The following is a 27,635-nucleotide window of genomic DNA, read 5'->3' as shown; positions in this document are numbered from 1 at the left end:
CAAAATGGGACCAAACCCATGTTCTAAACATGGTTGCAATTTGGTTATTGTCTAACCTAACCATTAATAGGGACCATAGGGCTCAACTGCCAAGACCCCCCACCTAACGATTTATTTTTTTTTTTTTCTCTTTGAATTTAGAAGCACAATGTGCAACAATTAGTTGAGGAATGAGTTTGGCCTCTATAGATTCTGTCCTCCTTTGAAGCAAAGAGGACCCAACCATATTCCTTTTGGACCACTATAACAATTGAGTCCAAACCCACAATTGCAATGTAAGGTACTTTCTGCATAGGCCATCCTCTTTGAAAAGGGCATGCCTGTCATTATCATATCCAGACTAAGGTGAGGGTTTGTACATACAAATTTTCCCTTTATTTTGCATTTTATTTTCTTAATTCAAGAGAGATAACAATCTACATCCATACCTTTGAACTTGTGATTTTTTATTTATATTATTGTTATTATTTTTTAAAAGATTTTATTAATTGAAATAATGCACACACTCACCACTACATGGATTTCTTCATTTCTAATAAATGAAGGCTAAGATGATAAGTATCTATCTTAGTTGTTCATACAATTATGTGATATTAATTATTAGGAGATTGCAATTAATTGGAGATAAGGATAAAGATGAAGATGCAATTAATCCCTAGTCTAATGGCTAAGGATTTGGACTCGGTGCGTTTTAAGTTCGAGTCCTTCGATGCTCTCCTGACATTAATATCAAATAATTGTTTTAATTAGCATGAGCTGTCAAAATCACTTGGAACTGGATTATTATAAAATATTTCATTGTACCATAATATTTCTGGAAAAAAAAAAACAAAAACAAACACGTTTCTAAATTCCAAGGAGGACAAGTCTTCATCAGTTATCCTTCTAAACGCCATAGCTTCTTGGTATATGATTTTCTGCCCATTGATAAAGGATAACTGGATAGGCCTTATCAACCAAGTCATTGCATCAAGTTTGTTCTTCTCATTTTTATTTAAAAAAGAAAAAGAAAATTTAAAGAAAGGACAACCATCTAAAAAAAAAAAAAATGAAACTTGAAAGTGAAGTTTTAAACCTCAGCTGCAGAAGGTTGTGGTTTATTACCTTCCATTGAGATTGGATTGGCACATCTTTAACAAGGTCTTTTAATCAAACATTCTAAAATTTCTGGTTAGGAATCCTCTAGAATACTCCCCATAAATGCATCTTCTGTTGAAAGGAATGTCCAGCTCTTTTTCATCTACAACAATTTTTCTTTGCTTAGGAAAATCCGTAACCATCACTAAAAATTGCACACTTCTTATAGTTCAATACAACTTCTGTACGATATGGAATGCTCTGTTTTATGCTCATTGAAAGGATAAAATTCTGAACTAATTGAATTTATATCCCTAGAAACTATGCATACAAAGCATGGCATTTTTCCATTATCAACAATTGAAGACTTAAAAAACACCTGCAGTTTCCAGTTCAACTCGATCGTAGTTTGACTATCTCGCTTGCTCACCTGGGAGAGAAAAAAACAGATGAATCAATTAGTTAGTGCATTGTCATTGACTAACAAAATGGAAATTAGAACATTAAAGAGTAAAAAATTATGATTCTGAAGCAATATATGAGATCCCAGTAGTTGGTGGTTCAGCAATTTCTAATCAGTTATTATTAATACTATATATAAATAATAAGTCCCAATCATACATGGGAAGTGTAGATGGACCAAATTTCTGGAGTTTTTAGAAACTACTAAAAAAAAATTTTCGGACTCCTTTATCAACTGCCTAGGAGGTCCAAAGAGAATTTTCTGCGGTTCATGAAACAGAAATTCCATTTTAATTTACACATGCAAAAAAGACTAAAACAGAGACATGGTGCCTAATTTAAAGATCAAACAAAAATCTAAAGGGCTTTTTACAAGAATAGTACGGCCTAAATGTGAAAAGTAAAAGGCGAATATGATCCATAAAGCAGACGAAGAAATATTTGGGCCTAAGGGCCGACGGTAGCTGCTTAAAAGGGAAAAGTGAAAAGAGGGAAAGAAAAGGCCTTTGGATAACATGAGTATCCATGATTGTGGCCAGTGAACAGGAGACCAGAAAAGAAGCTGTACTCATATGTATAAACTGTATTATCATTGACCAATATTAGAAGGCTACAACCAATTTCAGAGCATAAATGAATTGTCCACACGCTAATCAACTCAGAAGATATGGAATTCCAAGTAGTTTGACAATAAGATGACAAACGCCATCGATATTCCAATAATAAGCTCCTTACTTCTCCATATGCAGAAGAATTAAAAGATTAAAAAAAAATAAGCGACCAAAGTGTAAATTTAGCAAGTTAAAAACATGAACATTGCACTGACCCACATGATGCCCCATAGCTATTTAGGAAGTAGGATAGTAAGGTGCTCCAAAAGGTTATGCTTTCACAAATTTGAAAGGAGAACCTCTATATTGTTGTTAACTTACTCTCAGCTTCCTCCAGAATCATTTGTGAAGATGGACCAGTTGAAAACCCCAACTTTAGCATGATTTCTTCTAAACGATTTACATTTGTCAGGTATAGGTAGCCAACCTACAAAATTATTTCAACTGAGTTAGAAGCCAACCGACTTCTGAGGATCAATAAGCAAATTGGATAGCCAACTATTAAGCAAGCAGATGAATCATATTTAACCACACCGAATTGTATTTCAAAAGCTCACTAGTAATGTGGTAAAACCAGATGGTAAAAAAGAGCACTAACTAGTGTTTCTAGTGAAGATGCTCTGTTATATACAGCTGCTCCAGCACGTTTTTTTGTCCGTGTTTTAGCTGAACCAATATTCTTTCCCCAACGAAGGACATCTCTGCATTAAGAATTATCAAATGCCATTAATGAAGACAAAATTTTACAAATTATAGATGTACTACTATGGATTTTAGTAGTCGGTTTATAAGTTGCAGATGATTGTGGGTCCAAGGGATCATAACAATAGCAGAAGATACATTCTTGTTACTGATCGCCCATTCCACCTTTGCATGCAACAAAAAATAACTAAAAAGGGGCATGATCAAAAAGCATTTTCTAACTAAAACTAATAGACATACATCAGTTTCTTTTTATGTGGTAGAACACATCCGTTCATTATTAATTGGTTTAAGGGACTGCTACAATACTGAACTAAAAATCATGGAAATATTATCACAATCTATATTCTAAGTTTCACAATCTGAGTCTTTGGAAAATCTCTCCAACAATTATCTCCACAGGCATAGACTTTTTGAAAATGAAAAATATTCTTCCACAGAAAGAATGTACTTCTCTCAGCATGGGTAAATCTTATTAGGGGTAATGAGAAGGCAAATTTCATGTTTCCTTGCCTCACAACCAGATAACAAACCTGTACCTCAAATATCGTCTCAATTCCAACAAGCATACCAAAAAGTCCAATCTTTTATTCATTTTACAAGCCATCATCACACTCCAAAAGAGAAACTAAGTTCTCCTTTGAATATGAGCCACCAACCAAACATTTTAAGTTCAGATTCTTCAGATTGTTATGAGCCTTTCATACCTTTCTTCTTTTGATAAGCAATCATCACTAAGAAGTTTCTGAAGCAACGCATCCTGATTGGAAAAAAACAGATATTAGCATGTCTAACAGCACAAATAACCATAAAATTTAAGAGTAGAAATTTAAATCAAATAATGACAGAGGAAACTCCTTCAAATAGACATCTATATAAAGTAAGCACCTAATTATTGGGGGAAAAAGAGAACGAAGGAGGTAACAATAAGATTTACTATATTTACATTAATCAATGACTAATTACTAATCAGTCTTTTTTTTGCAACCGATTTACCATCTAGACAGCTAAAAATAAAGCCAAAAAATGGTAAGTACAAAAGGGGAGAAGAGCTCATAATTATATATATAAAAAATTATATACAAGAGAGAGATTCTACTGAGTCGATTTACCCTTAAAACACACAGTTAAAATTGAGCTGAACTGACAGACTTGGGAGAGAGGTTAACCCTTGATAGTAGGAAAGAGAGTGGAAATAAAATTTCCCTGTTCCTCTTACTGGATCTATGTACAACAACAAAAGTTTACAGTACAGATTACAGCATCCCTAGGAGGGGAAGGAGGGTATTTAAGTAAAGATTTTACGAAGAAAATCGTAAGGAATTATAGACTATCAAAAAATATAATGTACTTATATACACACACAGGATAGATTCCCATTAATTTTTTCAAAAGATACTAAAAAATTTAATCGCAATAATATGTACTTGTATACATTTCAATTCCAAATTATGCACTAAATACAAAATGATAGAGAACCTAATGACTTGTGTAGTTGTCAAGCTCAAAATATGAAACTATGAAGTTAAAATTTTTAAATAAAAACAAAGTAAAAGTATCAAGCGATTAAAAATTTCCTATCCAAATCAATGTTCATTCATTATCATTTCCAAATTCAAGCCCTTCATCATTTTCATCTTCTAATAGAATTATATTTTCTTGCTCTCTTTCTCTATATTGAATTTTTCCATACTCAAATCGTAAGATTCATGCTCAATTCCAATTCAACCATAAAATTCGAATCATTTAGCATAAAATTGAATCGAATTGTATGATTCAAATTGTGAATCATAAGATTTTGATATAACTGATACCATATTATGAATTCAGGCACAGAAAATGTACAGTAGCACCCAAAGTGCAAAGAGATAAAGAGTTTAGGAAAATCATACCTGTGCTTCACAGCGTACTACTGCTGTTACACGATCATTGTACTCGTCAATACTTAATGGAGGAAACAAAAAGTGCCTTCGAGCGTATAGCTGCAGGTTATAATAAACAATGATATAAGAACGGAGCATATCGTCAACCTCTTGTCATAAAGAACTTCTTACTTCTAAGTTAAACAATTTGCGGATGGATGAGTTTGTGCAGTAATTCTTTATCCTATATTTTTGCCAGCATTAGAAGTCATTCCTTATCTATTCACTAATAAGTCATGCCATTCGTTTTTCATGAGTTTGTGCATTAAATAAAAGATATGTGCAGCAAAGAAAATAATCGCAAACTACAACCTGATGCCCCAAATCCACAGAGAAAGAAAAACAAAAACACCCACAATCTAGCGTCCAAAGTGTTCTTGCGCATTATTTTGGTTACATGAAAAATATATTGACTAAATATCAAAAACAAGCTCTAGGTTCAGTGAGTATAAATAATCCCAGAACTCACCTCATATATGCTATCACCAATATAAGCTAAAGTAGCTGCATTATAAACTGATCGAGGCTTCTCCACTTTTGGTGGACTGGGCATCCATCTCTCATAGCCCAAATAAGTATCACCAAATTTCGTTACAACCGCTAAATAAAATTCCAATCAGAAACACAACCGTCAAGCTTTAAAGTCTAAATTTAAAAAAAAAAAAAATTATACAACTTAATTGCCATTTCCTTCACTTTGCATCTTAATAACCCAATGAAAACAAAAATATCGCAACTTTAAAAATTTGGTGTCACCTTGAGCTTTAGTGTTGCGCTTGAGAAGTTCTGAAACTGCTTGAGGAGTCAAAGTAATTGATGGTGAAGGCGTTGGTGATGGTGTCGGAGGTAAAGAGTTGGGTTGGGAAATAGGGTTTTTCTTGGGTTTTCGAGGAGCGTTGGGATTGTATGAGAGTCTTTGCTGGGTGTCCCATGAAGCTCTTACTATTTGTGAGGACATTGCGGATAGAGCAGTTGACATTTGCTCGTTTCAGTTGGGAAATTATGCGACAAAGGTTTTAGCTTTAAGTATTTTGGTAGCCATGGCCCTGCATCATTTCTTGGTCCATTGATTGGGTAGGCTTCGTTTTACAATCTTGGGCTCTTGATAGCTGACTTTGGTGTTGAAGCTAAAGCTGAATTTCTCGAACGACGGAACGACGAATTCTGTCGTTTTCTAATAGGTAGTCGTCGAGTTCACGTTGACCCGGTCGGTCTAGTTTTGGATAACAAAACCGAATTTCTCAATCCCAAAACGACTAAATTCGGTGACTGTCGTTTTCTCTTATAAACTGAAGGATCGCTGAAGGGGACAGAGACGGCCTATCGTTCCTGATTGCTTCGAACGACAGAGCCACCAAAATGATAGTCAAAAACTTTAGTTCTGTCTTATATATCACCAAAAAGAGTCTGTCGTTGTAGCATAGGTTACCGTCCCATCGTTTCTCTTTTCTGAAAATTGACCAAAAGGTTGAGGCTAATTTTGTAATTAAATAAATGAATTATTATTGTCATTCTTTTAATAGTAAATAAAGAAAAGGGAAGAACGAGAACGATAAAACTCTATATGTGGAACTCTGTTAAAACCCTAAATTCCAAGATAAAGTAATTTTATATCTACGCCTGAAATAATCCACAGCTAGCAGAGCTGAAGCCATGAGCCGATACGATAGCCGCTCCGGCGACCCCACTTCTTACCGTGATCGGAGAAGGTAACAATTATAGGCAGGCTTATTCGTTTATGTATTTAGTTTGTGTATTAGGCATAAACATCAAGTATCTGCTTCAGTTTAAGTCTTTTAGCTGTTTCTGGATATGGTGTTTTCGCTGCAATATATCTTTAGCTCAGTTGATCATATATATTTGCACTAGGCATAAACATCAAGTATCTGCTTCAATTTAAGTCTTAGCTATTTCTGGATATGTTGTTTTCGCTGCAATATATCTTTAGCTCAGTTAATCATATGAACTTCGTTTATATAGTCACCCAATGTCAAACACTTTTATTTGAGGTGGTTTAGCGACCCAAGTCGAATTTTTATCGCTTCTATATTTGGTGTATTTCTTCGCCTTTGAGGTTTTTCTCGCTCTTGTTTACTGACTCATTTTCATTATTATGAAATAGTGCTTATAAATTTTAAGTTTAGTGGCAATTTAATTATGGATTTTGTGGTACCTTGACCAAATAGCAAGTGCTAAATAATTTCAATTCTAGTCCTTGTACATGTAAATATTGTTTTTGCCCCACAAATGTTACATAGTTTCTAGTAACTTGTTCTTTTTTTTTTTTTTTTTGGGAATTTGAGTTTGTTTAGAAATGAACTACTTGCTGCTGGTATGGGGTTAATTTGATCCCGTTGTTTCTTCATTTCTATGAGTTTTGTGTTTGTTTAGTGATTCAGGTTTTGGAGGGGGTTCTGTTTATTCCGGTTCAGCTCGGTCCTCATCTGAGAGGAGAGATTATGGTGCTGACTCACCGAGGAAATCGGATTTGGATGGGTTGACTCCATTTGAGAAGAATTTCTACATTGAGTCACCATCAGTTGCAGCAATGTCCGAGAGGGAGGTTGATGAGTATAGGCAGAGAAGAGAAATTACTGTAGAAGGCCGTGATGTTCCGAAACCTGTCAAGAGTTTTCGTGACATGGGGTTTCCAGGTATTCAATATAAATTTTGAGAAAGCCCATTATTTTCCCTGATTTTCGTTACCATCACAAATTAGGAATTTTGGCTATTTGTTGGTTACCTTGATCTTCTTTTCACTATTCAAATCAACTAGTTTACTGAGATTTGCAAACTTTTTATCCAAGATTTGTAAAATTCATTTTTTCTCTGCCATTTTCTCACTAGGATGTGTTTGCTTTTACTCTAGAATATGTTCTACAAGAAATAACAAAAGCTGGCTTTGTTGAACCCACACCCATACAAGCGCAAGGGTGGCCAATGGCATTGAAGGGTCGGGACCTCATCGGTATTGCTGAAACGGGTTCTGGGAAGACACTGGCCTATCTATTACCTGCTATTGTCCATGTCAATGCGCAACCCATTTTAGGTAAAAGAGTACCTTGCTAATTTTTGGAACTTCTCATTTGCTGTTTTACATTCCTTTTTGTGCTGTTGTTAATTGGGTGAGTATAATTTGCTTTCTATTTTATCCAGCTCCTGGGGATGGTCCAATTGTATTAGTTTTAGCTCCAACACGTGAACTTGCTGTTCAGATACAACAAGAAGCTGCTAAATTTGGTGCATCATCGAGAATTAAAAATACATGTATCTATGGTGGGGTTCCAAAGGGACCTCAGGTGCGCGATCTCCAGAAAGGTAGGTGGCGGCTAGGTTTGAGACGACATTGCTTCTATACTGTATTCTGACTTTCATGAAATGGCTATGCTGTTATTCATGGTAATTGAGTTTATGATGGTTTTGTTATTGTTTAAACTCTGCAGTCAATCTACCATTGATGAATATAGCAGTCATTGTTCTATTCCTTTATTTCTGCCCCTTTACAGGTGTTGAAATTGTTATTGCCACGCCTGGAAGGTTGATTGATATGTTGGAATCACATCATACAAATTTACGGAGGGTTACCTACCTGGTGCTGGATGAGGCAGATCGGATGCTAGACATGGGGTTTGAGCCTCAAATACGAAAAATTGTTTCTCAGGTTTTTGCTTTTAGGCTTGTCTCTTCTTCTGATAAGAAATTTTACCTCTTCTTGAGAAGACATGCTATATATAAGTTATCTTACAATGTCATTTACAGTAAGAATTTCACATGGACAACAGTGTTAGTCTCCGATGCCTCTTTTTCCTCTTGTCCTGGTTTCTTCAGTGATGCCAGTCTCGTTTAAGGATCAATTTGTTCATAGTTGGAGAGATTAGATATTTTACGTGCATATATTTTATTAGGGGACTGGATTGTTCATATTTCTAATTCAGCTTTTGAAGTTTCAGTTGTCATTTCACCGCACTAGTAGATGAGTAATAAAACATAGGCAGCTAATAAACTACATAGGAGTTTTATTTTGTGAAGTAAAAAGAAAAATTTGGCATCTGTTTAAATATTCTAATGTGTATTGTTATAAATGGTTGACTTATAGTTTAATTGTCAAGTGCACCACACCAGAAGCAAAATAAAAAAATTAAAACAAGTATATATATGGTTAGGAGATTGATTTTCTCTCTCATATGTGTAGTAGTGCAAGCATTTTCCTTGCTTACTCTTAAGATTATTACTTAATCTCCTATTTTTTGGCAGATTCGTCCAGATCGCCAAACTTTGTACTGGAGTGCTACTTGGCCTAAAGAGGTTGAACAACTGGCAAGGCAATTTCTGTATAACCCATACAAAGTAAGCTACTGGATAATGCTTTTTTGATTCCCATGACATGCTATTTTCTGCAATTAGTTTTGATTTTACATTTGTGTTTGATGCAGTTGCAGATGCTATTGACTATTTCCTTTTCATTGGGCTTTTGAGCTTCTGAAGTTTCGTAGTCTTCTTTTTGAATAATCTCATATCTGTGTGATCTTGTTGTATCTTATAGAGTTCTGAAGTCTCTTTTGGTTTTTAGATTCTAACTTGAGTTTCATTGATGAGCTATTACTTAATTGGCTGTTATCCTTTGATATCATGCAGGTGATCATAGGATCTCCTGATTTGAAAGCTAATCATGCAATACGCCAACATGTTGACATTGTTTCTGAAAATCAGAAATATAATAAGTAGGATATACTTTATGTTTTTTTCTTATATTTGTACTTTCTTGTCATTTATATCCGGTAATATGAGATGTGTTTTTGTTAGCAGCAGCTTGACATAGCCCTTTTTGTATTACAGGCTGGTGAAGTTACTGGAGGATATCATGGATGGCAGCCGAATTCTGATTTTTATGGATACCAAGAAAGGTTGTGACCAGATCACTCGGCAGCTTCGCATGGATGGATGGCCCGCTCTTTCGATTCATGGAGACAAAAGTCAAGCAGAAAGGGATTGGGTCCTCTCAGAGTTCAAAGCTGGCAAAAGTCCTATAATGACTGCAACAGATGTTGCTGCTCGTGGATTAGGTAAATATATACCATCTTGTTTGTTGATCTTACTCACCATCTTATTTGTTGACATAATTTGGTTTCTCTGTTCGTCCATAGTTTCTAAATGTATTTGTTTAAATTGTGATATGTCCTTGCTGGCATAATCCCATCTCAACCATGAAGGAAATAATCATTTTCATTTCATTGCTATTGTTCAAGGCTTCTCTTACCTTTGATGGGCTCTCTGATCCTAATCTATTGATTGGTGGTGTCATGCTGGTGGTTAGAAAGTGTAGATATTTATCTTTTTCCAAAATTTGGAGTTCATGTCGTTCCCTTCAAATATCTTTTCGGGCATCTGATCTCTCTTTGGCTTGCAAGGGAGAACTGTCTTGGATTTTGAGGGGAGCACCTTCTCTTGACTTGCCTATTTCAGTACCCAGTTCCTTATTATTTTATTTTGGTGGCAGATGTTAAGGATGTAAAATATGTGATCAATTATGACTTTCCTGGATCCCTTGAGGATTATGTTCACCGGATTGGTCGAACTGGAAGGGCTGGAGCAAAAGGAACAGCCTACACTTTCTTCACAGCTTCAAATGCCAGATTTGCTAAGGAACTTATCACCATACTTGAGGAAGCTGGGCAGAAGGTCAGTCCAGAATTGGCTGCAATGGGTCGCGGTGCACCTCCTCCTCCAGGTTGGTTGACTGTAGGAAGTTTTTTGGATGCATATACCTTTTTTAGGTAATATGGTGGAAATTGATATTTTGAACATGTTTTTGTTGCAACTGAAGTCTGACTTTGTAATTATAAGCTTAAAGGGACAGTCGTATAACTTTACAATCATTGCTGCTATATTTTTGTTGTCCTGTACTAAACAAGTTCCAAAATCACAAAGGAGATTTTGAGAATGCAAGATCTGCCACTGCTGTTACCTGTTGGTCTAATCAACAATGACTTGATAGGTCTAGTAAAATATTTTCCTTTCCTTTCGTTTCTTTTCTTTTTCTTTTGTAAGTTTATGTTAAATCTTGCAATCTTGGATGAACTATGATCTTATGATCACACCATTTTTCCCAGTCATTAACACTATTGCAGACTGATTAGCTAATCATATGACCTGATGATAGCACTGCTTCCCCTGTAATGTATAAATATGTTCTTAGTTGCTAAAGCCTTGTTTTGTTTTTGCATCTGATGAATCAGGTTATGGAAGTTTCCGGGAACGTGGGAGGGGTTATGGCGGTGGCCGCTCATGGAGCTAATTTATGAGATCAATAACTGAAGGGAAAATTTATGTCCAGAGCATAGATACCTGAGATGTCATGCCTAACCGTTGTTCCATTTTATCATTTTTTTTTTTTTTTTTTTAAAAATTTCATTGTTAACTTCCTGAAAATATAGGGCTGTTAGTTCTGTAAGATATGACTTATTGAATGATCACCAAAGGTAATGTGCTATATTGAAATCTGTACAATAGTTTAAAGATTCATATGTTCTCTTGTTAACAGTACAGATACAAGCCTACAATTTCGGCCAATTAAATTTCAGTCGTTTTGTCTAATATTCTAATTGTATTGCTCTGTTCTGTAATTGAATTATATGATTTTTTTTTTTTTTTTTTTTTTGAGAAGGAATTATATGATGGGGTACATGGTATTTGTTGTAGCTTAGATTTGGATTTAATCGAAAACAACTCATATTTTAAAAGTAAAAAAAGGCTAAAATTTCTAATTTTTTGATCATAATTTATTAAAGCAATCAAAATAAATAAAAAAGTGAGTCTTTTAATAAATTATAAAAATGTAAAATTTGAGATTATTTTTCATTATACTAATAATTTTAATTTTACTGTTCTTAGATGGAAATTTCAATTTTTAACAATAATATTTTTTTGGCTTAAATACTTTATGCTAATTTTCACGACAATTGAAAAATGACTATCTTTAAACCTAAATTACAAAAAAAAAAAAAAAAAAAAAAAAATCCATTCTTTCCATTTGAAGACATAAGCATCCAGGAGAATAGAAACAGAAGCAGTACTATTAACTATTAAGTAGAACAAAGAACAGTCGCAGTCGCAGTCGCGCGGTATCGGGGAAGTAGGAAGAAGCGAGTCTGAGAGAGAAGAAATCTGATATCAGAAGACACAATGAGTGAGGCAGGTCCAAAGCTCTACGCCAACAAGCCCAAGAAAGGTATCCAATAAAAGTCATCGCGAGTAAATTTGACAGCAACAACTCCCAAGATTCTTCATAACACTTTCTTATTTGTTTCTTCTCTTCAATTATTTGAGTTTGGTTTGGTTGTTGACTCGATTTCTTTTATTGCAATAACAGCGCAGCTTAAGCAATTTCAGGAGCAACTGAAGGCAAAAGATTTCTCTTCCCCAACACCAACACAGACACCGTATGCATCAGCATCTTCAGCTGCTGCTGAGTCGTACAGAATGGGGTCTCAGTCTACAGCTCCTCCTCCTCCTCCTCCTCCTCCTCAGCCTCCTAAGGAGTCCTTTGCTAGACGTTACAAATTCCTTTGGCCCCTTATCTTGACTGTCAATCTAACTGTTGGAGGTACTTTCTTTTCCCAAATTCTACTCATTTCTGTTTGTATGTCGGGCATATTTATTGGTTTGATGCTGGCAATACTGAAAGGGGTATCTTGATTTTGGATGGGAGAGGTTTATTATTATTATTTAGTACTATTGTTTATTGTATTTGCTGATAAGGTAACTTTGAGCTTGTGAAAGATTTGAAGGCCTCGGTTTTTCTTAGGGATTCTTGAATTTCTTTTGGCTTCTGAAGGGAGGATATTTGTCTAGTTCTATATGTCTATTGGCCGTGCATAAATTTTTTTCAAATCATGGAATTGTAAAATGAGTATCTGGATTCTCTTTCTTGAAAACATTCTTGATTTGTTATTGGAGGATAATAGGGTTCAGAGCTTTTGTTGGACATGTTGGTTTCAATTGCATTTCAAGGATCTCCTTTTCTTTGATTAATTACTTTAACAGGTTCCAGTTGTAATTTCTGTTGACAACTGGAACCTGGTGAGAGCCAATAAGGTGTAAAGATTTGAGCATGATTTGCATAATAGATTCTAAGCAGAACTGCTTCTCTTGTTTGTATATAAAAGCATTGGTATGTGAATGATATCAATATTCCAAAACACACCAAGTAGTAATTTGTATCGGACTTGAAGTACAGGTTGTCATTATGGTGATATATTAATCATATTTGTGTACAGAAAATGCTTTTTTTATCTCCAATTTTCCCAATTTTTCTTGCAAATAAAAGCCCATTTGGTTCAGTCTTTTCATGCTATAAGTAATTGTACAGTGCTTGACAGCCATCGAATTAGCTTGCAAATGAAGCTTCTAATAGATCATTGGAAAAAGAAATATTGCAAACTTCTTGATATTATGAATTCGCACAGACTAGATTTCCAACTGGTTAAAGCCTATGTTATGGGCAACCAAATAGTTGAGTTAGGCATGAATTTCCATATTTATTTCAGAGATCTAATTGTCATGCACTTTGATCACTATATAGGCCTAAATGTGAAAAATTGTGCAATCTTTTATCTACTTTTGCAGTAATGTTTGATGAAATTCCCAATTAACATGGCTTGAGTGCACGTATAGTGAGCTCATGTTAGAATATCACTCCATTACATTAGCAAGTTAAGAAAGCACCTTAAAAGGATTTACCTGCAGAGGTCAATGGGAGGAAAATGTTCGGCCTTTAACTTGGGGTGTGGTCCCATAGACGCATAACTGGAGAGAGAATGTGACATCTTGCAGTTATCCTGCTGGTGATTAATTAAATTGATCATATTCGGGAATTAAAGCTTCAATTGTAGTGGAGAACAAGTTTTGGAGACTATTTGACATGCTAATATCTTGGAGTTGGAGCCTATTTATTTCAAATGAATAACCGAATACAGCTTGCAGTTGACTGTGGTGCAGCATATTGGGAAGGATTCTGAAGGCTCTTTAAATATATAAACTGTCAAAGGGCATCAGCAAATGAATGCTAGTCTCCCATGTGTGATTTAGTGATTGCATCAAAATTATCGAACTGTTTAGTTGTTTTGCTCTCAGTCAGCACCGTGTCAAGCCCATTTGAGTATCACATGCTACCTTATTTTCCATTGACCGTGGTATATTTTTTCTTTAGTAACTTCACATTGTTTTTATCTGCTTCATGCATTTTAAATTATAATTTCATTTCCATGAATGAGATGCTATGACAAGTGTGCATTTCAAAGTTCTCCGTTACTTCAATATTATATATTGACATGCCCTTATATCTGTTTGGGAATTCGTGAACATAAGATGTTGCTGCACACTTGCATAGCAAACTCTAATTTCCAACGTTGAATGTTGTTCCATGTGACATAGTATATATGCATGGTTCTGTGATAGTGTGATGTATGTGATGCTTTTTGACTCTATATTTTAGAAATTGATTCTGATTGGCTTTAAATTGCCTCTTTGAGCCATCAAGCGTGGCTGAAGCATCTCTTAGAACTGTATATGAGCCCATTTCACCTGTGAAACCAGCATAGTAGATCCATGGTACAGTAGACTGCAGCACACCAGATAAAGAAAGGCATAGGTATTTGTTCCTTTTCGAAATCATTGAATCTGTTGATAATAAAAGATCCTTCTGGCTTTCCTGAACAAATGACAGTGACAGGAGGAACCTATAGAAGCATTTCAGTATCACTTGAAGAAGTGATAGATTGATTCAAATACTTCATATGGCAAGGAAGAAAATCTGATGGCCATTCTTCTTCCATCCTATATCTGATTAGATAAGTGTGATTTGCTTCTTGAAAAGCACAACTCAGAATCTAACATCTGTCCACTAATTCCAGTCTGTTGGGTCTATTTGATTATTTATGAGTTCATAAAATTTTCATTAACTAGTACACCTAGGAATTTAACTCTTTGTTAGGTGCTCATTTCATATATATTGCAGCATCACTATGCAGAGGATAATATCCATAAACTTATAATGATGGAAATAGATGAAACCATCTTTCATTGCCCTAAGGGTTTCTCTTTTCTGATACAAGAACTCAAGATCAGCACTACAGCTTGGTTCTAGGTTCCCAGTCACGCTCTACTCTCTCCAAATCTACTTGAGCTAAGCCAGGTAGTGGTGCATTTGTGATTTATTGATTTGATACCTAGATATCAAATGGTGGAATTAACTTTTGATTTTCATTCCCCCCAATAATTAATAATTAATCATATTATGTAATTGTAAATAAAATAACAAAATATAATAAATTACAAGCTTCAAATTTATTAATAATTGTTACGTTGAAATGGAGCAGTTTCATTTCAGTTGTTATGTGGCATTATCAATGACCACAAGCACTTGTAGATTTTATTCGATTGCCTTCATCTGATTATTTAGTGGTAGTCAATATGGCATTATTGGCTGCTAGAGTTCTCATTTTTATTTGTTCTCTATAAAGGTCTTGCTTGAGAGGTCTTTATTTGTTTTCCTCTAGGCCAGATGTGTTATCTTTCTTTTTTTTCTTTTTTCACCCATTTTTTGATATTTTGATATTTGAACTTGTTGAATGGCAATGTTCTTTATGTTTTTGACTAATTGTGACGATACTTCTCGGGAGTTAATGCATTTCTTTTCGCTTGACTGAGTTTCTTTTTTAATTCATATCTTCTACAGCCTACTTGTTCATGAGAACAAAGAAAAAAGATACAGGCCTAGAGGAAGAAGTAGGAAGCAGCATTCCTTCTGAAGCAGTTGCATCCGCACCTGCCAAAACCACTCCAGTTTCTGCGAAGCCTGTTTCACTGCCCACCGTTTTGGAAGTTTTGAAGCCGCGTGAACCTATTCCAGAGAATCAACAGCGTGAACTGTACAAGTGGATTTTGGAAGTGAAAAGGAAGGTGAAACCAAAAGATCCTGAAGAGAAGAAGTGCATTGATGAAGAGAAAGCTATTCTTAAACAGTTCATTAGAGCAAAATCCCTCCCAAGTATTTAATTCATTAAGCTCTCTTATTCCATCTTGGGATTAGCAGGATTTTCTTTTTATCACTTGTGAAGTATGGATTCTGCTATACTGGACATCAATGCACTGTTCTCAGTTAATCAGAGATTTAGTGTTGCTTTGCTTTTGACACAAGGTTGATGTTTATATCATCTGGTGGAAGAATATTCTTATTGACCATAAACTTACTGATATGCTTTCTGGGTTCTGTACATAGAATCAATTTAATAGCTTTGTGTGGTCAAACATAATTGTAAGAGCTGCAGGTGAATCATTATTTTATAGCAATTACAGAAGTGTGCCTACTACAATAAGAGGTACCCTATACTGCCTGGGACTGATTTAGATTTACAATTTTAGTTCACTGATTCTTTTTCTTGTTTCTCTCTCTACCTTTTCTCTTATCTTTCCAACTCTGATTTGGACATTCTTATTATTGTTCTATCTATATTTATCTGGTACATGCCTTTTATGTGGAATTATGGGTCTTAAAAAATTAAAAATAACTAGGGAAACTCAACTCTTTGCTGTCATTTTTGTCATATTTGGATCAGTTGGCTAAGGTCATATTCAGGAAAGGATAGTTTAGTTCTCATTTAATTGTCCAACAACAGAAACTAGAAATGGAGCATATTCTCAATTTTTTTTTTTCTAAGTTGAAGATAGATTCACATGGTGACATAGGTCTAATGAAAGCTCATGCACAATTTCCAAAGAGGATGTGGACAGAGCCTATATGCATGCTCAGAGTAACTACATCATGCAACCTTTCGACCAAAAATTATTATTATTATTATTATTATTATTATTATTATACTTTTCCTTTATTTTCTTTTACAAGTTGATACATTTTTATTGACAGATTAAAAATTCTTGAATTAAAAAGAAAATACCACGAGAATTTAAATCTTAACCTATTATCATTAAGTGTATCATATTTTTGTGTCAATTTCATAAATTGTCAGGTGACTATCCATATCTTTGTTGTTTTGATCCACGTGTGACTTGTAACTATCATTAGGACCTCTTTTCTTTATCTTTTGTTGTTATTTGCTACTTTTCTTTTGATTTTAGTTTAAGGTTGCTTAATTATTTCATAATTGGAATAATTAAATACAATTTGAGGATGAGAACATGAAAATTGAGAAGTCTCAAAGCTCAGTTTGGGGAGCCATTAAATTGGACTGATTACTTATCATTACCATTTACACAGAAGGTAATTAAGTTAATTACATTCTATGCTATGATTTTCTTGATTAGTTTATTTAATTTTTTTTTTTAATTTGAATAATTAAACAGGTAATCACAGAAACTTTAAGAATAGGAAATATTATAATTGGTGTAATGAGAAAGGCAATGAAGGATATAGAGATAAAAGAATATTTGATACCCAAGGGATGGTGTGCTTTTGCATACCTTGGATGAATTCATCTTGATGAAAATCACTATGATTGGCCTTACCAATTCAATCCTTGGAGGTGGCAAGTAAGAAATTAAAATTTTTAATTATTATATATTATTTTCTTTTTTGTTTTTAATTAAGCATCTAATTAATTAATTTCACAGGACAAGGACATGAGCAGTTGCAACTTCACTCCATTTGGAGGTGGACAAAGATTATGTCCTGGACTAGATTGGCCAAGCTTGAAGCTTCCATTTTCTTGCACCATTTTGTTACTCAATTTAGGTAATTTTTTTTCTCACTCTTCTATTTTCTTCCATTTTTATAGAAATGAGAAATTTTTCGAGCGTAGAGATATACATATGCAGATTATAATTTTTATTGACACTCTCCAAAATCACTTTTAACGCGATTTAAATTTGAAATTTCATGAAAATGTATTGAGAATTTTTCTATGCACTAAAAACAACTATATTTTTCAAAATCATTTTTTAGACATGAGCAAAGACAAAATCATAACAATCCAACTTTCTCCCATTTTTGAGCAAATAAGTATCCTTTACAAGGCATTATTTGTTCTTTCCTTAATTGGTTACTTCCAACAAAACCAACTTTGCGATCAACCGAATATAACCAATTAAATTATGGTTTGAATGTAACCAATTAAATTAGGATTCCACACAACCGCGGTGTCAAGGGCCGCCTCTTAATTTTATTTTTTTTAAATTTATCTTATAAAATATATAAAATTTATTTTTTTATCTATAAATTAGTAATTTTTTTTTACTTCAACTCTTGTAATTTTTGAATTTGTTGTTTGCTCCCGCTAATTATTTTTTCTGATTTCGGCGCTGGTTCCACTCTTCCACTTGATCCCTAATGTACTTTTTGTCTACATTATCTTTATCTATTTACCCTAGATGGTCATGAAGAGGACAGTCTCAATCTAGCTATGGCTGGCTCAAATCCTTGCAAAATAACAATTATTATATATAATTAAGGAATATTGCAAGAGTGCACACGTGTGGGGCATCAACAAGACTGACACGTTTGTCCTCTTCCATATAATATATAGATATTGCAAATATAGACTATATATATATATATATATATATATATATTCAATTCTGTGGGTACTCATTTAATTATATTCTATGATCACTCATTTTTACTTCTATTTTATTTTAATTTTTACCTTAGCATGGCCATGTATAATTGTAAAAGATAGAATTGGTGACTTGAGGTTTGTTAATGATTTGTGGATATGGGTCCCAGTGAACAAGTAATTCCATTTTAAAAATATATGTGAAATTCTAGTTATGTAATTAATAATTTAAATTCACCAATTATATTTTTGGATGGAATTAAACATATTTACTTGTAATTAATTACAATCCGACCCCAATAAAACAAAATAAAAATAAATGATCACATAGCGAATCCCAATTAATTTAGGATTATAATTTAATTATTGTTATCACAATATACCCTTGCTCTAACTATATTTTTTGAATTTTTGTATGCTATTCGTGAAATTATTGTTTTAATTATATTGATGCTCTCTTTGTTATTAATTGGACGCTTGATTATTAATTGATACGAAGAATAATACCCATCAATATAAAATCTCTACAGCCCAATTCTTATGCCTCTCGGAGCATAGGTAAGACAGCAATTGGAGGACCTTCGGCCAAACTGGATCTTGAAAGAATGAAAGAGCTGAAAGAGTTTGATGACTCAAATGATTAATAGATGCCAAAGTTATTGAGCATCCCCAGATGATTTAGGTCCTGTAGATACTTGCGCAACATCACCTATTCATAGATCTGCCTGGTAATCTAAAGAGTGATAAAAGGATGATCATGGAACAGGTATTTTTCTAGAGGAAGATCCGGAAAATAATGTGACCTGAAAAAATTATATCAACAAATTAATTATCATCCCTTCAAAGAAAAAAAAAATTATAAAGAAAATGTTAGGTAATTTTTATAGGAATGAGCCTCCATGGGACAAGATGTATTTGAATTGATTAGCTCAACTCCAATAATTGTCCAATAAAATGCGGAAATGACCCCTGGAAAAGTCTGATTAAGTTCATTCATCCTCCACAGCTTTCTACGTGACTGAAACATTATAAAGAATTTCGTTGTGATAACATAAAGAGAAATAAAAAGAAAAGCAAAAACATTTTTGAAAGATGGACTATACCCGGTTCGTAGATATTGTTTCTTCATTGTGAGCAATGGATTTTCTGAAAAATTCAATGATCCCAAAATGTTCTGTATATCTCCATTGACTGCCTTGAAAATCTCTTATAGTGGTTAAACTAGAGTTGCTAGGAATTTTCGCCTTCCAACCAGAACACCGTGAAAAACAAGAATACAGTGAAAGAAGTTTCAAATTAAACAAAAATCTAGGAGTGCTTGACCTTCTCAGCATCAAATCTGCTTTGTTGATGAAGTTTATTTTTTGGGTGTAACTCCAAAAAATAGGATGTCTGAACACATAAATTGATTTGCAACTGCATATAAAAAATAGGATGTCAAAGCATAAATTTTGTCGTGAATTTCACTTATAGAAAACATAAATTAGATGAAAAAATTAATACTCAATATTTATATTCGTAAATTCAAAAAATTTCTCATACAAATTTAAGTTAACATGTATTTTTTTTTTTTTTTTTACCCTCCTATCAGTTTGTGATTGTTGCAAATAACGGCAAATGTCTACAAAACTGTTGTGAACACTTTTTTTTCCATATTTTGGAGCTGTAGCGATATTGACGGATTGCAAATCTAACCAAATCTTCAAAATCTTTCAAGTAACCTTTTAGTCCATCGTTCAATTTTTTACCTGAAAAAGAATCAAAATTCATAATTAAAAAGGTGACTCAAAATTTAGTCTCAGTTTTGTAATTAGACTTGTAACTAGACTTGGAAGCGTGCAGTAGTAGAGATAGTCCTATAAAGGACAATAAAGAACTGTGAGTAGTGTTAGATAATTCGCATCATCCGCATGCATTCATGCATTCACGACTAAATGCTATCATGCATTATTTTGTTGAATTGCCATATTGTGCTGCACTAATTGTTGATATTAAAAATTGCTTGATTACCTGTGATGTGATATTACTGTGCATTGTTTGTGTGGAATTGGGATGAAGTGAGTCACCATGGGTTTGTGAGACGTTACCGTTATATGGATCCTGATTCTCATTACCGTTACCGTTATATATATGGATCCTGATTCTGATTTCTGTTAGCCATATAAATGGGAGATCGGCGCCCGTGTGCACCTACTGTTATGATCTGGATGATATGGAAAACTTGACCTCTTTATTGGGCGCACCTGATAATCTAGTTCTGATCGCAGCTCGCAGGGTGGCCTCCTGTTGTGAGTGCCTGATGATTTAGATTTGATAGAGACGACCGGGTTGCCTCCTGTTGGTATAAAAAAAAAAGAAAAAAGAAAAGAGAGACTGGAAAAACAATGAGAGGACTGGTCGTGTGAGGATTATACCAGTCGACCAGAATGGGAAATTGGCTCCCTGGTGCACACATGAGTGGATGGGCCATGTGGGAGGACGGCTCATCGGGCTTTCGGTGACTCCACTGACTAATTTCATGTGATATGATTATATGAAAGTGATAATAATTGTGATTGATGTTGTATTGTCATTTGTGTGATAAATTGCATGATCATATAACTAAACGGGTGGCCAGATTAAAATATTTTAGCATTTGTATGATTGTGTGGAGTGAGAGGGTTATCTAATCCTACTCACTGAGTTTAGCGCTCACCACCCCCCCCTCCCACCCTTTTCAGGTAATAGATGGAGAGAAGAATCCTGCGAGTCCAATCGAATGAGATACAGATCTATAAAATTAATAATCATTGTATTGAATATGTAAATGCAAAGGATAGTGAATTATGGAGTAGAGTTCCGTAATTGTATTCCAAATGGGTTGTAAATGACTAAATAGAGTATGAATATTTATTATATGGATTGTACTTTGGATATATTTGTGAAATAATTTATTGGGCCTGAATCCACAGTTGTGAATAGAATGTGATTTTGAAGTAATACAAGCTTACTACTGGCTTCGAAGGCCTTAAGCCCACCCAGGTCCTAGTGCCGGTCTGGCCCGTGGAAATGGATTGTGACAAAGTTATATCAGAGCATAAGTTAGACCTTAAGAATCAATTGCGGAACTTAGGAAATTGAATATAAGGCTCCTATGTTGGGATCGGCCGTAACCAACAAGGGAGGTGTAGTCTGGATTGAATTCCATTTTAGTGCCGGTGGACGCATCGTATACGAGGATGGAAGGAAATCTATATGACACTTAGGATGAGAACTAAAATTACATAAATGATAGTGAATTATAAAAGGGTCTGGTTAACTGACGTTTATAAAATAAATATTTTGAGTTTTGCTAAATCCCCTCCATCCATTTTGAAGCAGAAGATCAGTTGAAAATTGGTGTAATGGCCTGATCACCCAGTACACCTTGATCCAACAAGAGGCACTGCTTCAAAAAAATTATTTGAAAGTGTTTAGAAAAGAATTTGGCATTTTAAAGATAATAATAAAGTGAGTTTATTTGAACTATGATTTGAGAAAAATGTTTAATTGTTTGCTTATTGTGAAGCTGCAACTAATTGTTTGGCTTTATTGTTTTGTCGGCATGTCAAAAATTTATTTGATTCTAGAATTTAAATTATTTATAATGATTGCATGTTTGATTAATTTTTATTATCTTGTCTATCCCGAGGACTCAAATTAGGCCTATAGAAATTAATAGTGATATATTAATAGAGATCAAATTCTAGAAATGTTACTGTTAAGGATTAAAAAGTGGAAATTTTAATTTACATTAAATCAAGGGTTAGAAAAGGAGGATCTAGGATAAATAATCATACTAGACAAGAAATCCTCAATTAACCAAGGGGAAACTCAAGGATGTAAGAAGAGGAAATTTGTAAATTACTTATGTATAATATGAAGGAGAATAGAGACTTGTTGGCATAATTAAAAAGAGTCAGATGTAGAAACAATAAATTGTGTTTAAGAACAACAAAAAGTACTGAATTGAGGTGAATCTCGACATGTAGAATTTAAATGAAGTAATTAAAATAATATAAAAGGAAAAAGGTTGATTAATTATGTGATTGAATGTGAAGCAAATAATGTTAACTGAGTAGGTCATATTGAGATGAGGCAGAATAACGGAATATAATAAAGAAGCGTGTAAAAACTTTCTTTAGAGAAATTAGTGTGAAGGGTAAGATTTGAGTGTTTTAAGTAGAATTAAAAGTGGCTAGTGAATAATAGGGCAAACGTTTGAAATTAAAATTTGATTCATGTGGAAAAGATTGACTAGTAGTTAATAGGAATAATTATATGCTATGAAATAATTATGGATCTATTTGAGAAATCCACAAAAAGAAAAGAAATGTAAATTCAAATTGTGACATCCTACCGAGTCGAGTCTTAGTATTGAGTCGAGTCATTTCATAGAGTTGAGTGGAGTCGGGCCAAACCAAACCTGGTTGGGGTAGAATGGGATTATAAGTGGACTTACTTGATTGAGAGAAAAGATCAAAGCATATGGGCGAGGATTTATTTGCATTAAAAGACCAAGCTTGGGTCTTCAGTAGTAATCTGTTGACAATTGAGGTACCATTTAGGAAGTTTCACAAAAATTCCTTGATATTTTGATGGCCTACCCGCAATAACCAGTTCACTTTCCCATTTTCATCGTTATCTTCATCTTCTTCATCTCCTTCCTTTCTCCATCCATTTTCATGGTAGTTAAGCCTTAACTTCAACTTCTCTTCTATCCAAGTAAGTAAACCTTCTTGAAGTTCATAATTGAATCATTTGGTGCTATTTTTAGAATATTCATAAGAATTCTTATTTATAGGTGAAGTGAGTTCAAAGGTAGTAGAAAAAGGAAGTTAAAGAAGAGCTCAAGCTTTTTGGAGTAAAGGTTTGATATCTCTCTTCATTTACCATTTCCTTTGCATGAGAATTTGTTTGGTGTGTTGATAATGAGACAATATTGCTTCATGTTGAGTGGGAGGACTGGTAATGGTGAGAAAACAGGGGAGGAATTGAATAAATGAAGCACATAGAGAGTTTATGCTGAAACAGGTTTTGCTGGAAATTTTACTAGTAACTTCATCTTGATTTTGACCCCATTTAATGATGGAATTAGGAAGTGCTATAGAAGAGTTATTTGTTCCTCTATGCGTTAGCTTTACATGGGTTTTTGAATCATCCAAATCGGAGTTGTATAATGAGAGATATAACCAAAAGAGTACAGACTGTACAGACTGGAAAACGCGACGCGCGCGCGCGAATTGCATGACGAGCTCGCGACTTGTGCCTAAAACTCACTGACTCTCATTTTGCACATTACGCGCTTGCGACTTTCACTTGCGTGCTCGCGACTTTCACCTGAAACTCTCTGACTCTCATTTGGTGCTTTACGCGCTCGCGACTTTGTACTGCGCGCTCGCGACTTGTGCCTAAAACTCAGTGACTCTCATTTTGCACATTACGCGCTCGCGACTTTCACTTTCGTGCTCGCGACTTTCACCTGGAAACTCACTGACCTTTAGGTGTGCTTTGTGCACTCGCGACTGTGCAAGACGCGCTCACGACTTGTATTTTCATGCACTTTTGGACTTTATTTTCTATGCAATTAGATTCCTTTGCTCAACTTGTATGCCTCCAATCATTTTACAACAAAAATACAACATTAGAACATGTATCAAAACAACATGCAAGCATACAAATGATGTGAAATCAAATAAACATTATGATTTATGAAGTTATGAACTATGAATATGATGTTGTGTTATATTATTGACATACCAACATTATGCTCCATTGAGGTTAGGTAGAAACCATGTAGATAAGGCTATGTCGCGACATAGGATAGCAGATCTGCGCCCCATACAGTTTGGTACTCCGGCTACAGGCCGTTGAGTGGATATGATTATATACAGGCCATAGCAGCCAAGCACACAGTTTCATCCAGTTTCATACAGTTTTTCTTATCACTTCGGTTTCACTATAACCTTATGGAGCCATACAGATATCTTGACATAACATTTCTTGAATCATACATTATTATAAACAGTAAGAAAGATCATCAAGGTAAAATGGAAGTAGCATGATATATGTGTTTATACGTGCCATATGTGTTTATATCCTTAAGTATCCATAGGTGTTTACATGGTTCTTTCTATATATGTATGTGCTTACTTGTTTCTTTATAAGTTGAGATATCCACTGAGCTTTATTGCTCAGCGAGTTAACTGTTTAACTCGCAGGTTTTGAGATTTGACCGTAGAGAGTCAGCTTGCAACTGCTGCAGTTCATCTGTAGAAGACTCGGTCTTCAGGGTAGCTACTCATTTTGATGTGTATCTTTTGTCTATCCTTTTCATGGCATGTACAGGGGACGCAGTTGGGCCCATTCCATTTTGAAAACTAGTATCATGTCTTGTAAATATTAATTACATTATTATTGTAAACAGCATCAGCTTGATATTATAGTCAGTATCCATTATGATATCAGCATGACAGGATTTAAGTCAACCTGTTTGTAGCGTCTCGGTTCGGTTCATTCGGGTTAACGGGTGGACCGGGAAGGGATGTTACAAATTTTGGTATCAGAGCCCTAGGTTTAGTTTCCTCGGGCTTGCATGCATAAGTCAGTATAATGTACATGCCATGTTACCCTGATGAACTAAGCAGTTGTTGTTCTTTTAGAAGGATGTCACAGGAAGGTGAGAGCGAGTCACACGCCTCTAGAGCAGTGGAGGGTGAGGCTCCGATAGCACCAGGTCAAGAGGTATTGTTAAAGCAACTTGCGGATACTTTTAGGCGGATTGCAGGGGTGATACCTCAAGCACCAATAGTAGTAGAAAGAGAAAGAAAGCCCCCACTAGAGAAGCTTCGGAAATATGGGGCGAAAGAATTCAAAGCTAACAAGGATGATAGTCCAGAAATAGCTGAGTATTGGTTAGATGGGACATCGAGAGTTCTGGAACAATTACAATGTACACCGGAGGACAAGTTGATTTGTGCCACATCATTGCTGATAGATGAGGCATACACATGGTGGAATACTGTTCAGCAGCGCGTATCAGCAGAGCAGCGTACATGGCAATTCTTTTTGGATGAATTCAAGAAAAAGTTCATTACAGAGGCTTACCTAGATGCGAGAAGGAAAGAATTCTTATACCTGAGGCAGAACAGAATGGCAGTTGCCGAATATGAAAGAGAATTCACCAGACTCAGCAGGTATGGTGAGCGGATAGTGGCTACAGAGGCCGAGAGGTGTAAAAAGATTCAAGAATGCCTGAATGATGAGATTCAGATGGGAGTGGTAGCTTCCAGATTCAGAGAATTTTCAGCTTTGGTAGAGGCAGCTCAGGAGATAGAGCGAATTCAAGCCAGTCAGCGTACCAGACGCCAACGGTCTCAGCAAAGGAGAGACCAGACTCAGATTGCACCCAGTACATATCAGTCAAAAAGCAAGAGATTCAGAGGTGCTAGTACTTCAGCTGGTTATAGGTCTTCCTTTAGCCAAAGCGCAGCTAGGGGTGCTAACACGCCAGCAGTATCAGTTGTGGCTAGTTCTGCCGGTGGTAATCGAGGTTCAGGCAGAGGAACTGGTAGAGGCACCGGTAGAGGTGCAGAGTCAGCCGGGTATACTTTGCCACCTTGTGAGCATTGTGGCAGACGACATGGTGGAGATTGTTGGCTGGTGACTGGTAAATGCTGGCTATGCGAAGCGTCAGACCATCAGAAGAAAGATTGTCCTAAGAGGGCAAAAGTTCCTATACAGTTCATAGCAGGCAGAGGGAGAGGTGAGAGCTCCGGAGGGCAGAGACAGCAATCAGAGACTATGGACAGACCCAATACTAGAGGTCCAGCCAGGGTCTATGCGATGCGAACCAGGGAAGATGAGGAAGCTCCAGATGTAATAGTTGGTGAGTTTTCTTTATGTGATCATACAGTTTATGCTTTAATTGATCCTGGATCATCTCATTCATACATTAGCGTACCTAAACCTTGGGTTAAAGGGTTAGAAGTTGCATATGTGAGTCAGGGCATGTTGGTTACTAATCCACTAGGAGATGTAGTAAAAACTCATACAGTGGTCAAAGGATGTCCAATTGTTATTCATGGAAAAGAGTTTCTAGGAGATCTTATGGAGTTACCATTTAGAGAATTTGATGTGATTCTGGGTATGGATTGGCTATCCAGACATCAGGCTATAGTTGATTGTGCAAAGAAAAGGGTGACATTATATACAATAACAGGGGAAGAGATTACAGTAGTCGGGAAGCGGCGAGATTTTCTGGGTAATGTGATATCAGCCATGGCAACAAAGAGATTAATTCAGAAGGGTTGTGAAGCATACTTAATATGTGCATTACAAGCAAAGAAAGAACAGTCAGAAGTGCAAGATATACCAATAGTGTGTGCTTATCTATATGTATTTCTAGAAGAGTTACCAGGGTTACCACCAAGGAGGGAAGTGGAGTTTACCATAGATGTCTATCCTGGAGCAGCACCAGTATCAATTGCACCTTACAGAATGGCACCAGCAGAGTTAAAAGAGTTAAAGATTCAGCTGCAGGAGTTATTGGATAAAGGCTTTATCAGACCCAGTGTATCACCTTGGGGAGCACCAGTATTATTTGTAAAGAAGAAAGATGAATCACTCAGATTGTGCATTGACTACAGATAACTGAACAAACTGACAATTAAGAATAAGTATCCATTGCCTCGAATTGATGATTTGTTTGATCAGCTAAAGGGTGCAGGCATGTTTTCTAAGATCGACCTCAGGTCAGGATATCATCAGTTGCGTATAAAGGAGGCAGATATCGCTAAGACTGCATTCAGGACCCGATATGGTCACTATGAATTTTTAGTCATGCCATTCGGTCTCACAAATGCACCAGCGGTTTTCATGGATCTTATGAACCGCGTGTTTCATTCATATCTAGATCAGTTTGTGGTGGTGTTTATAGATGACATTTTGGTCTACTCCAAAGATATGGTTGAACATGATAAACATTTGCGGATTGTACTTCAGACATTGAGGGATAAACAGTTGTATGCCAAGCTCAGTAAGTGTGAGTTTTGGTTAGAAGAAGTTTCTTTCTTAGGACATGTGGTGTCATCGGAGGGTATCAGAGTGGATCCTAAGAAGATCGAAGCTATTGTTGATTGGAGACCACCCAGAAATGTCACAGAAGTTCGAAGTTTTCTGGGTTTAGCCGGTTATTACAGAAGGTTCGTAAAGGGATTCTCTATCATTGCATCACCTTTAACAAGATTATTGAAGAAAGCAGTTGTATTCCAATG

General features: G+C 35.3%; 3 protein-coding genes across 6 annotated transcripts; 2 read left to right on the top strand and 1 right to left on the bottom strand.

Annotated features, from left to right (window-relative positions):
- Nucleotides 1–723: 723 nt before the first annotated feature.
- On the bottom strand, nucleotides 724–5,856 carry LOC105631472 (uncharacterized). Of its 3 annotated transcripts, none has more exons than XM_089717714.1 (8): nucleotides 5,531–5,856; nucleotides 5,244–5,374; nucleotides 4,745–4,834; nucleotides 3,560–3,612; nucleotides 2,749–2,851; nucleotides 2,366–2,577; nucleotides 1,457–1,507; nucleotides 724–1,240 (listed from the first exon to the last, which is right to left on the bottom strand). In XM_089717714.1, the coding sequence occupies exons 1-6, from the start codon at nucleotides 5,751–5,753 to the stop codon at nucleotides 2,452–2,454; spliced, it is 726 nt and encodes a 241-aa protein (XP_089573840.1). In that variant the 5' UTR covers nucleotides 5,754–5,856; the 3' UTR covers nucleotides 724–1,240; nucleotides 1,457–1,507; nucleotides 2,366–2,451. The 3 variants fall into 3 exon arrangements, with proteins under 3 accessions (XP_089573840.1, XP_012068993.1, XP_089573837.1); XM_012213603.4 differs by having other exon boundaries at nucleotides 2,472–2,577; nucleotides 5,531–5,854; XM_089717711.1 differs by lacking the exon at nucleotides 724–1,240 and having other exon boundaries at nucleotides 1,454–1,507.
- A 462-nt stretch (nucleotides 5,857–6,318) lies between these two features.
- Nucleotides 6,319–11,368, top strand: LOC105631470 (DEAD-box ATP-dependent RNA helicase 20). Of its 2 annotated transcripts, none has more exons than XM_089717675.1 (10): nucleotides 6,319–6,483; nucleotides 7,166–7,428; nucleotides 7,644–7,823; nucleotides 7,931–8,092; nucleotides 8,281–8,435; nucleotides 9,029–9,121; nucleotides 9,410–9,495; nucleotides 9,611–9,837; nucleotides 10,272–10,502; nucleotides 11,011–11,368. In XM_089717675.1, exons 1-10 carry the CDS (start codon nucleotides 6,428–6,430, stop codon nucleotides 11,067–11,069), a joined length of 1,512 nt encoding a protein of 503 aa, XP_089573801.1. In that variant the 5' UTR covers nucleotides 6,319–6,427; the 3' UTR covers nucleotides 11,070–11,368. The 2 variants fall into 2 exon arrangements, with proteins under 2 accessions (XP_089573801.1, XP_089573807.1); XM_089717681.1 differs by having other exon boundaries at nucleotides 6,337–6,483; nucleotides 7,174–7,428.
- Nucleotides 11,369–11,814: 446 nt separating this feature from the next.
- Nucleotides 11,815–16,217, top strand: LOC105631469 (uncharacterized). Its single transcript, XM_089717716.1, has 3 exons — nucleotides 11,815–12,002; nucleotides 12,144–12,377; nucleotides 15,510–16,217. The coding sequence occupies exons 1-3, from the start codon at nucleotides 11,957–11,959 to the stop codon at nucleotides 15,827–15,829; spliced, it is 600 nt and encodes a 199-aa protein (XP_089573842.1). The 5' UTR covers nucleotides 11,815–11,956; the 3' UTR covers nucleotides 15,830–16,217.
- The last annotated feature ends 11,418 nt before the right edge of the window (nucleotides 16,218–27,635 follow it).

Source organism: Jatropha curcas, chromosome 1 (genome assembly GCF_041381405.1).
Source record: "Jatropha curcas cultivar XTBG-Jc1 chromosome 1, XTBG_Jcur_1.0, whole genome shotgun sequence".
Lineage (NCBI taxonomy): Eukaryota > Viridiplantae > Streptophyta > Magnoliopsida > Malpighiales > Euphorbiaceae > Jatropha > Jatropha curcas.
Note: the sequence above shows the minus strand (reverse complement) of the source record. Positions and strands in the feature narration are given on the sequence as shown.

Excerpts from the sequence above, each read along its gene's own strand:
- LOC105631469 (XM_089717716.1), top strand. The coding sequence starts at position 11,957 with ATGAGTGAGGCAGGTCCAAAGCTCTACGCCAACAAGCCCAAGAAAG. Across the intron at positions 12,003-12,143 it reads CGCCAACAAGCCCAAGAAAG|CGCAGCTTAAGCAATTTCAG; the intron begins GTATCCAATAAA and ends TTGCAATAACAG. Across the intron at positions 12,378-15,509 it reads TGTCAATCTAACTGTTGGAG|CCTACTTGTTCATGAGAACA; the intron begins GTACTTTCTTTT and ends TATCTTCTACAG.
- LOC105631470 (XM_089717675.1), top strand. The coding sequence starts at position 6,428 with ATGAGCCGATACGATAGCCGCTCCGGCGACCCCACTTCTTACCGTGAT. Across the intron at positions 7,824-7,930 it reads CAATGCGCAACCCATTTTAG|CTCCTGGGGATGGTCCAATT; the intron begins GTAAAAGAGTAC and ends TATTTTATCCAG. Across the intron at positions 8,436-9,028 it reads TACGAAAAATTGTTTCTCAG|ATTCGTCCAGATCGCCAAAC; the intron begins GTTTTTGCTTTT and ends ATTTTTTGGCAG.
- LOC105631472 (XM_089717714.1), bottom strand. The coding sequence starts at position 5,753 with ATGTCAACTGCTCTATCCGCAATGTCCTCACAAATAGTAAGAGCTTCA. Across the intron at positions 4,835-5,243 it reads TTGGTGATAGCATATATGAG|CTATACGCTCGAAGGCACTT; the intron begins GTGAGTTCTGGG and ends TATAACCTGCAG. Across the intron at positions 2,852-3,559 it reads TGCTTATCAAAAGAAGAAAG|AGATGTCCTTCGTTGGGGAA; the intron begins GTATGAAAGGCT and ends TTCTTAATGCAG.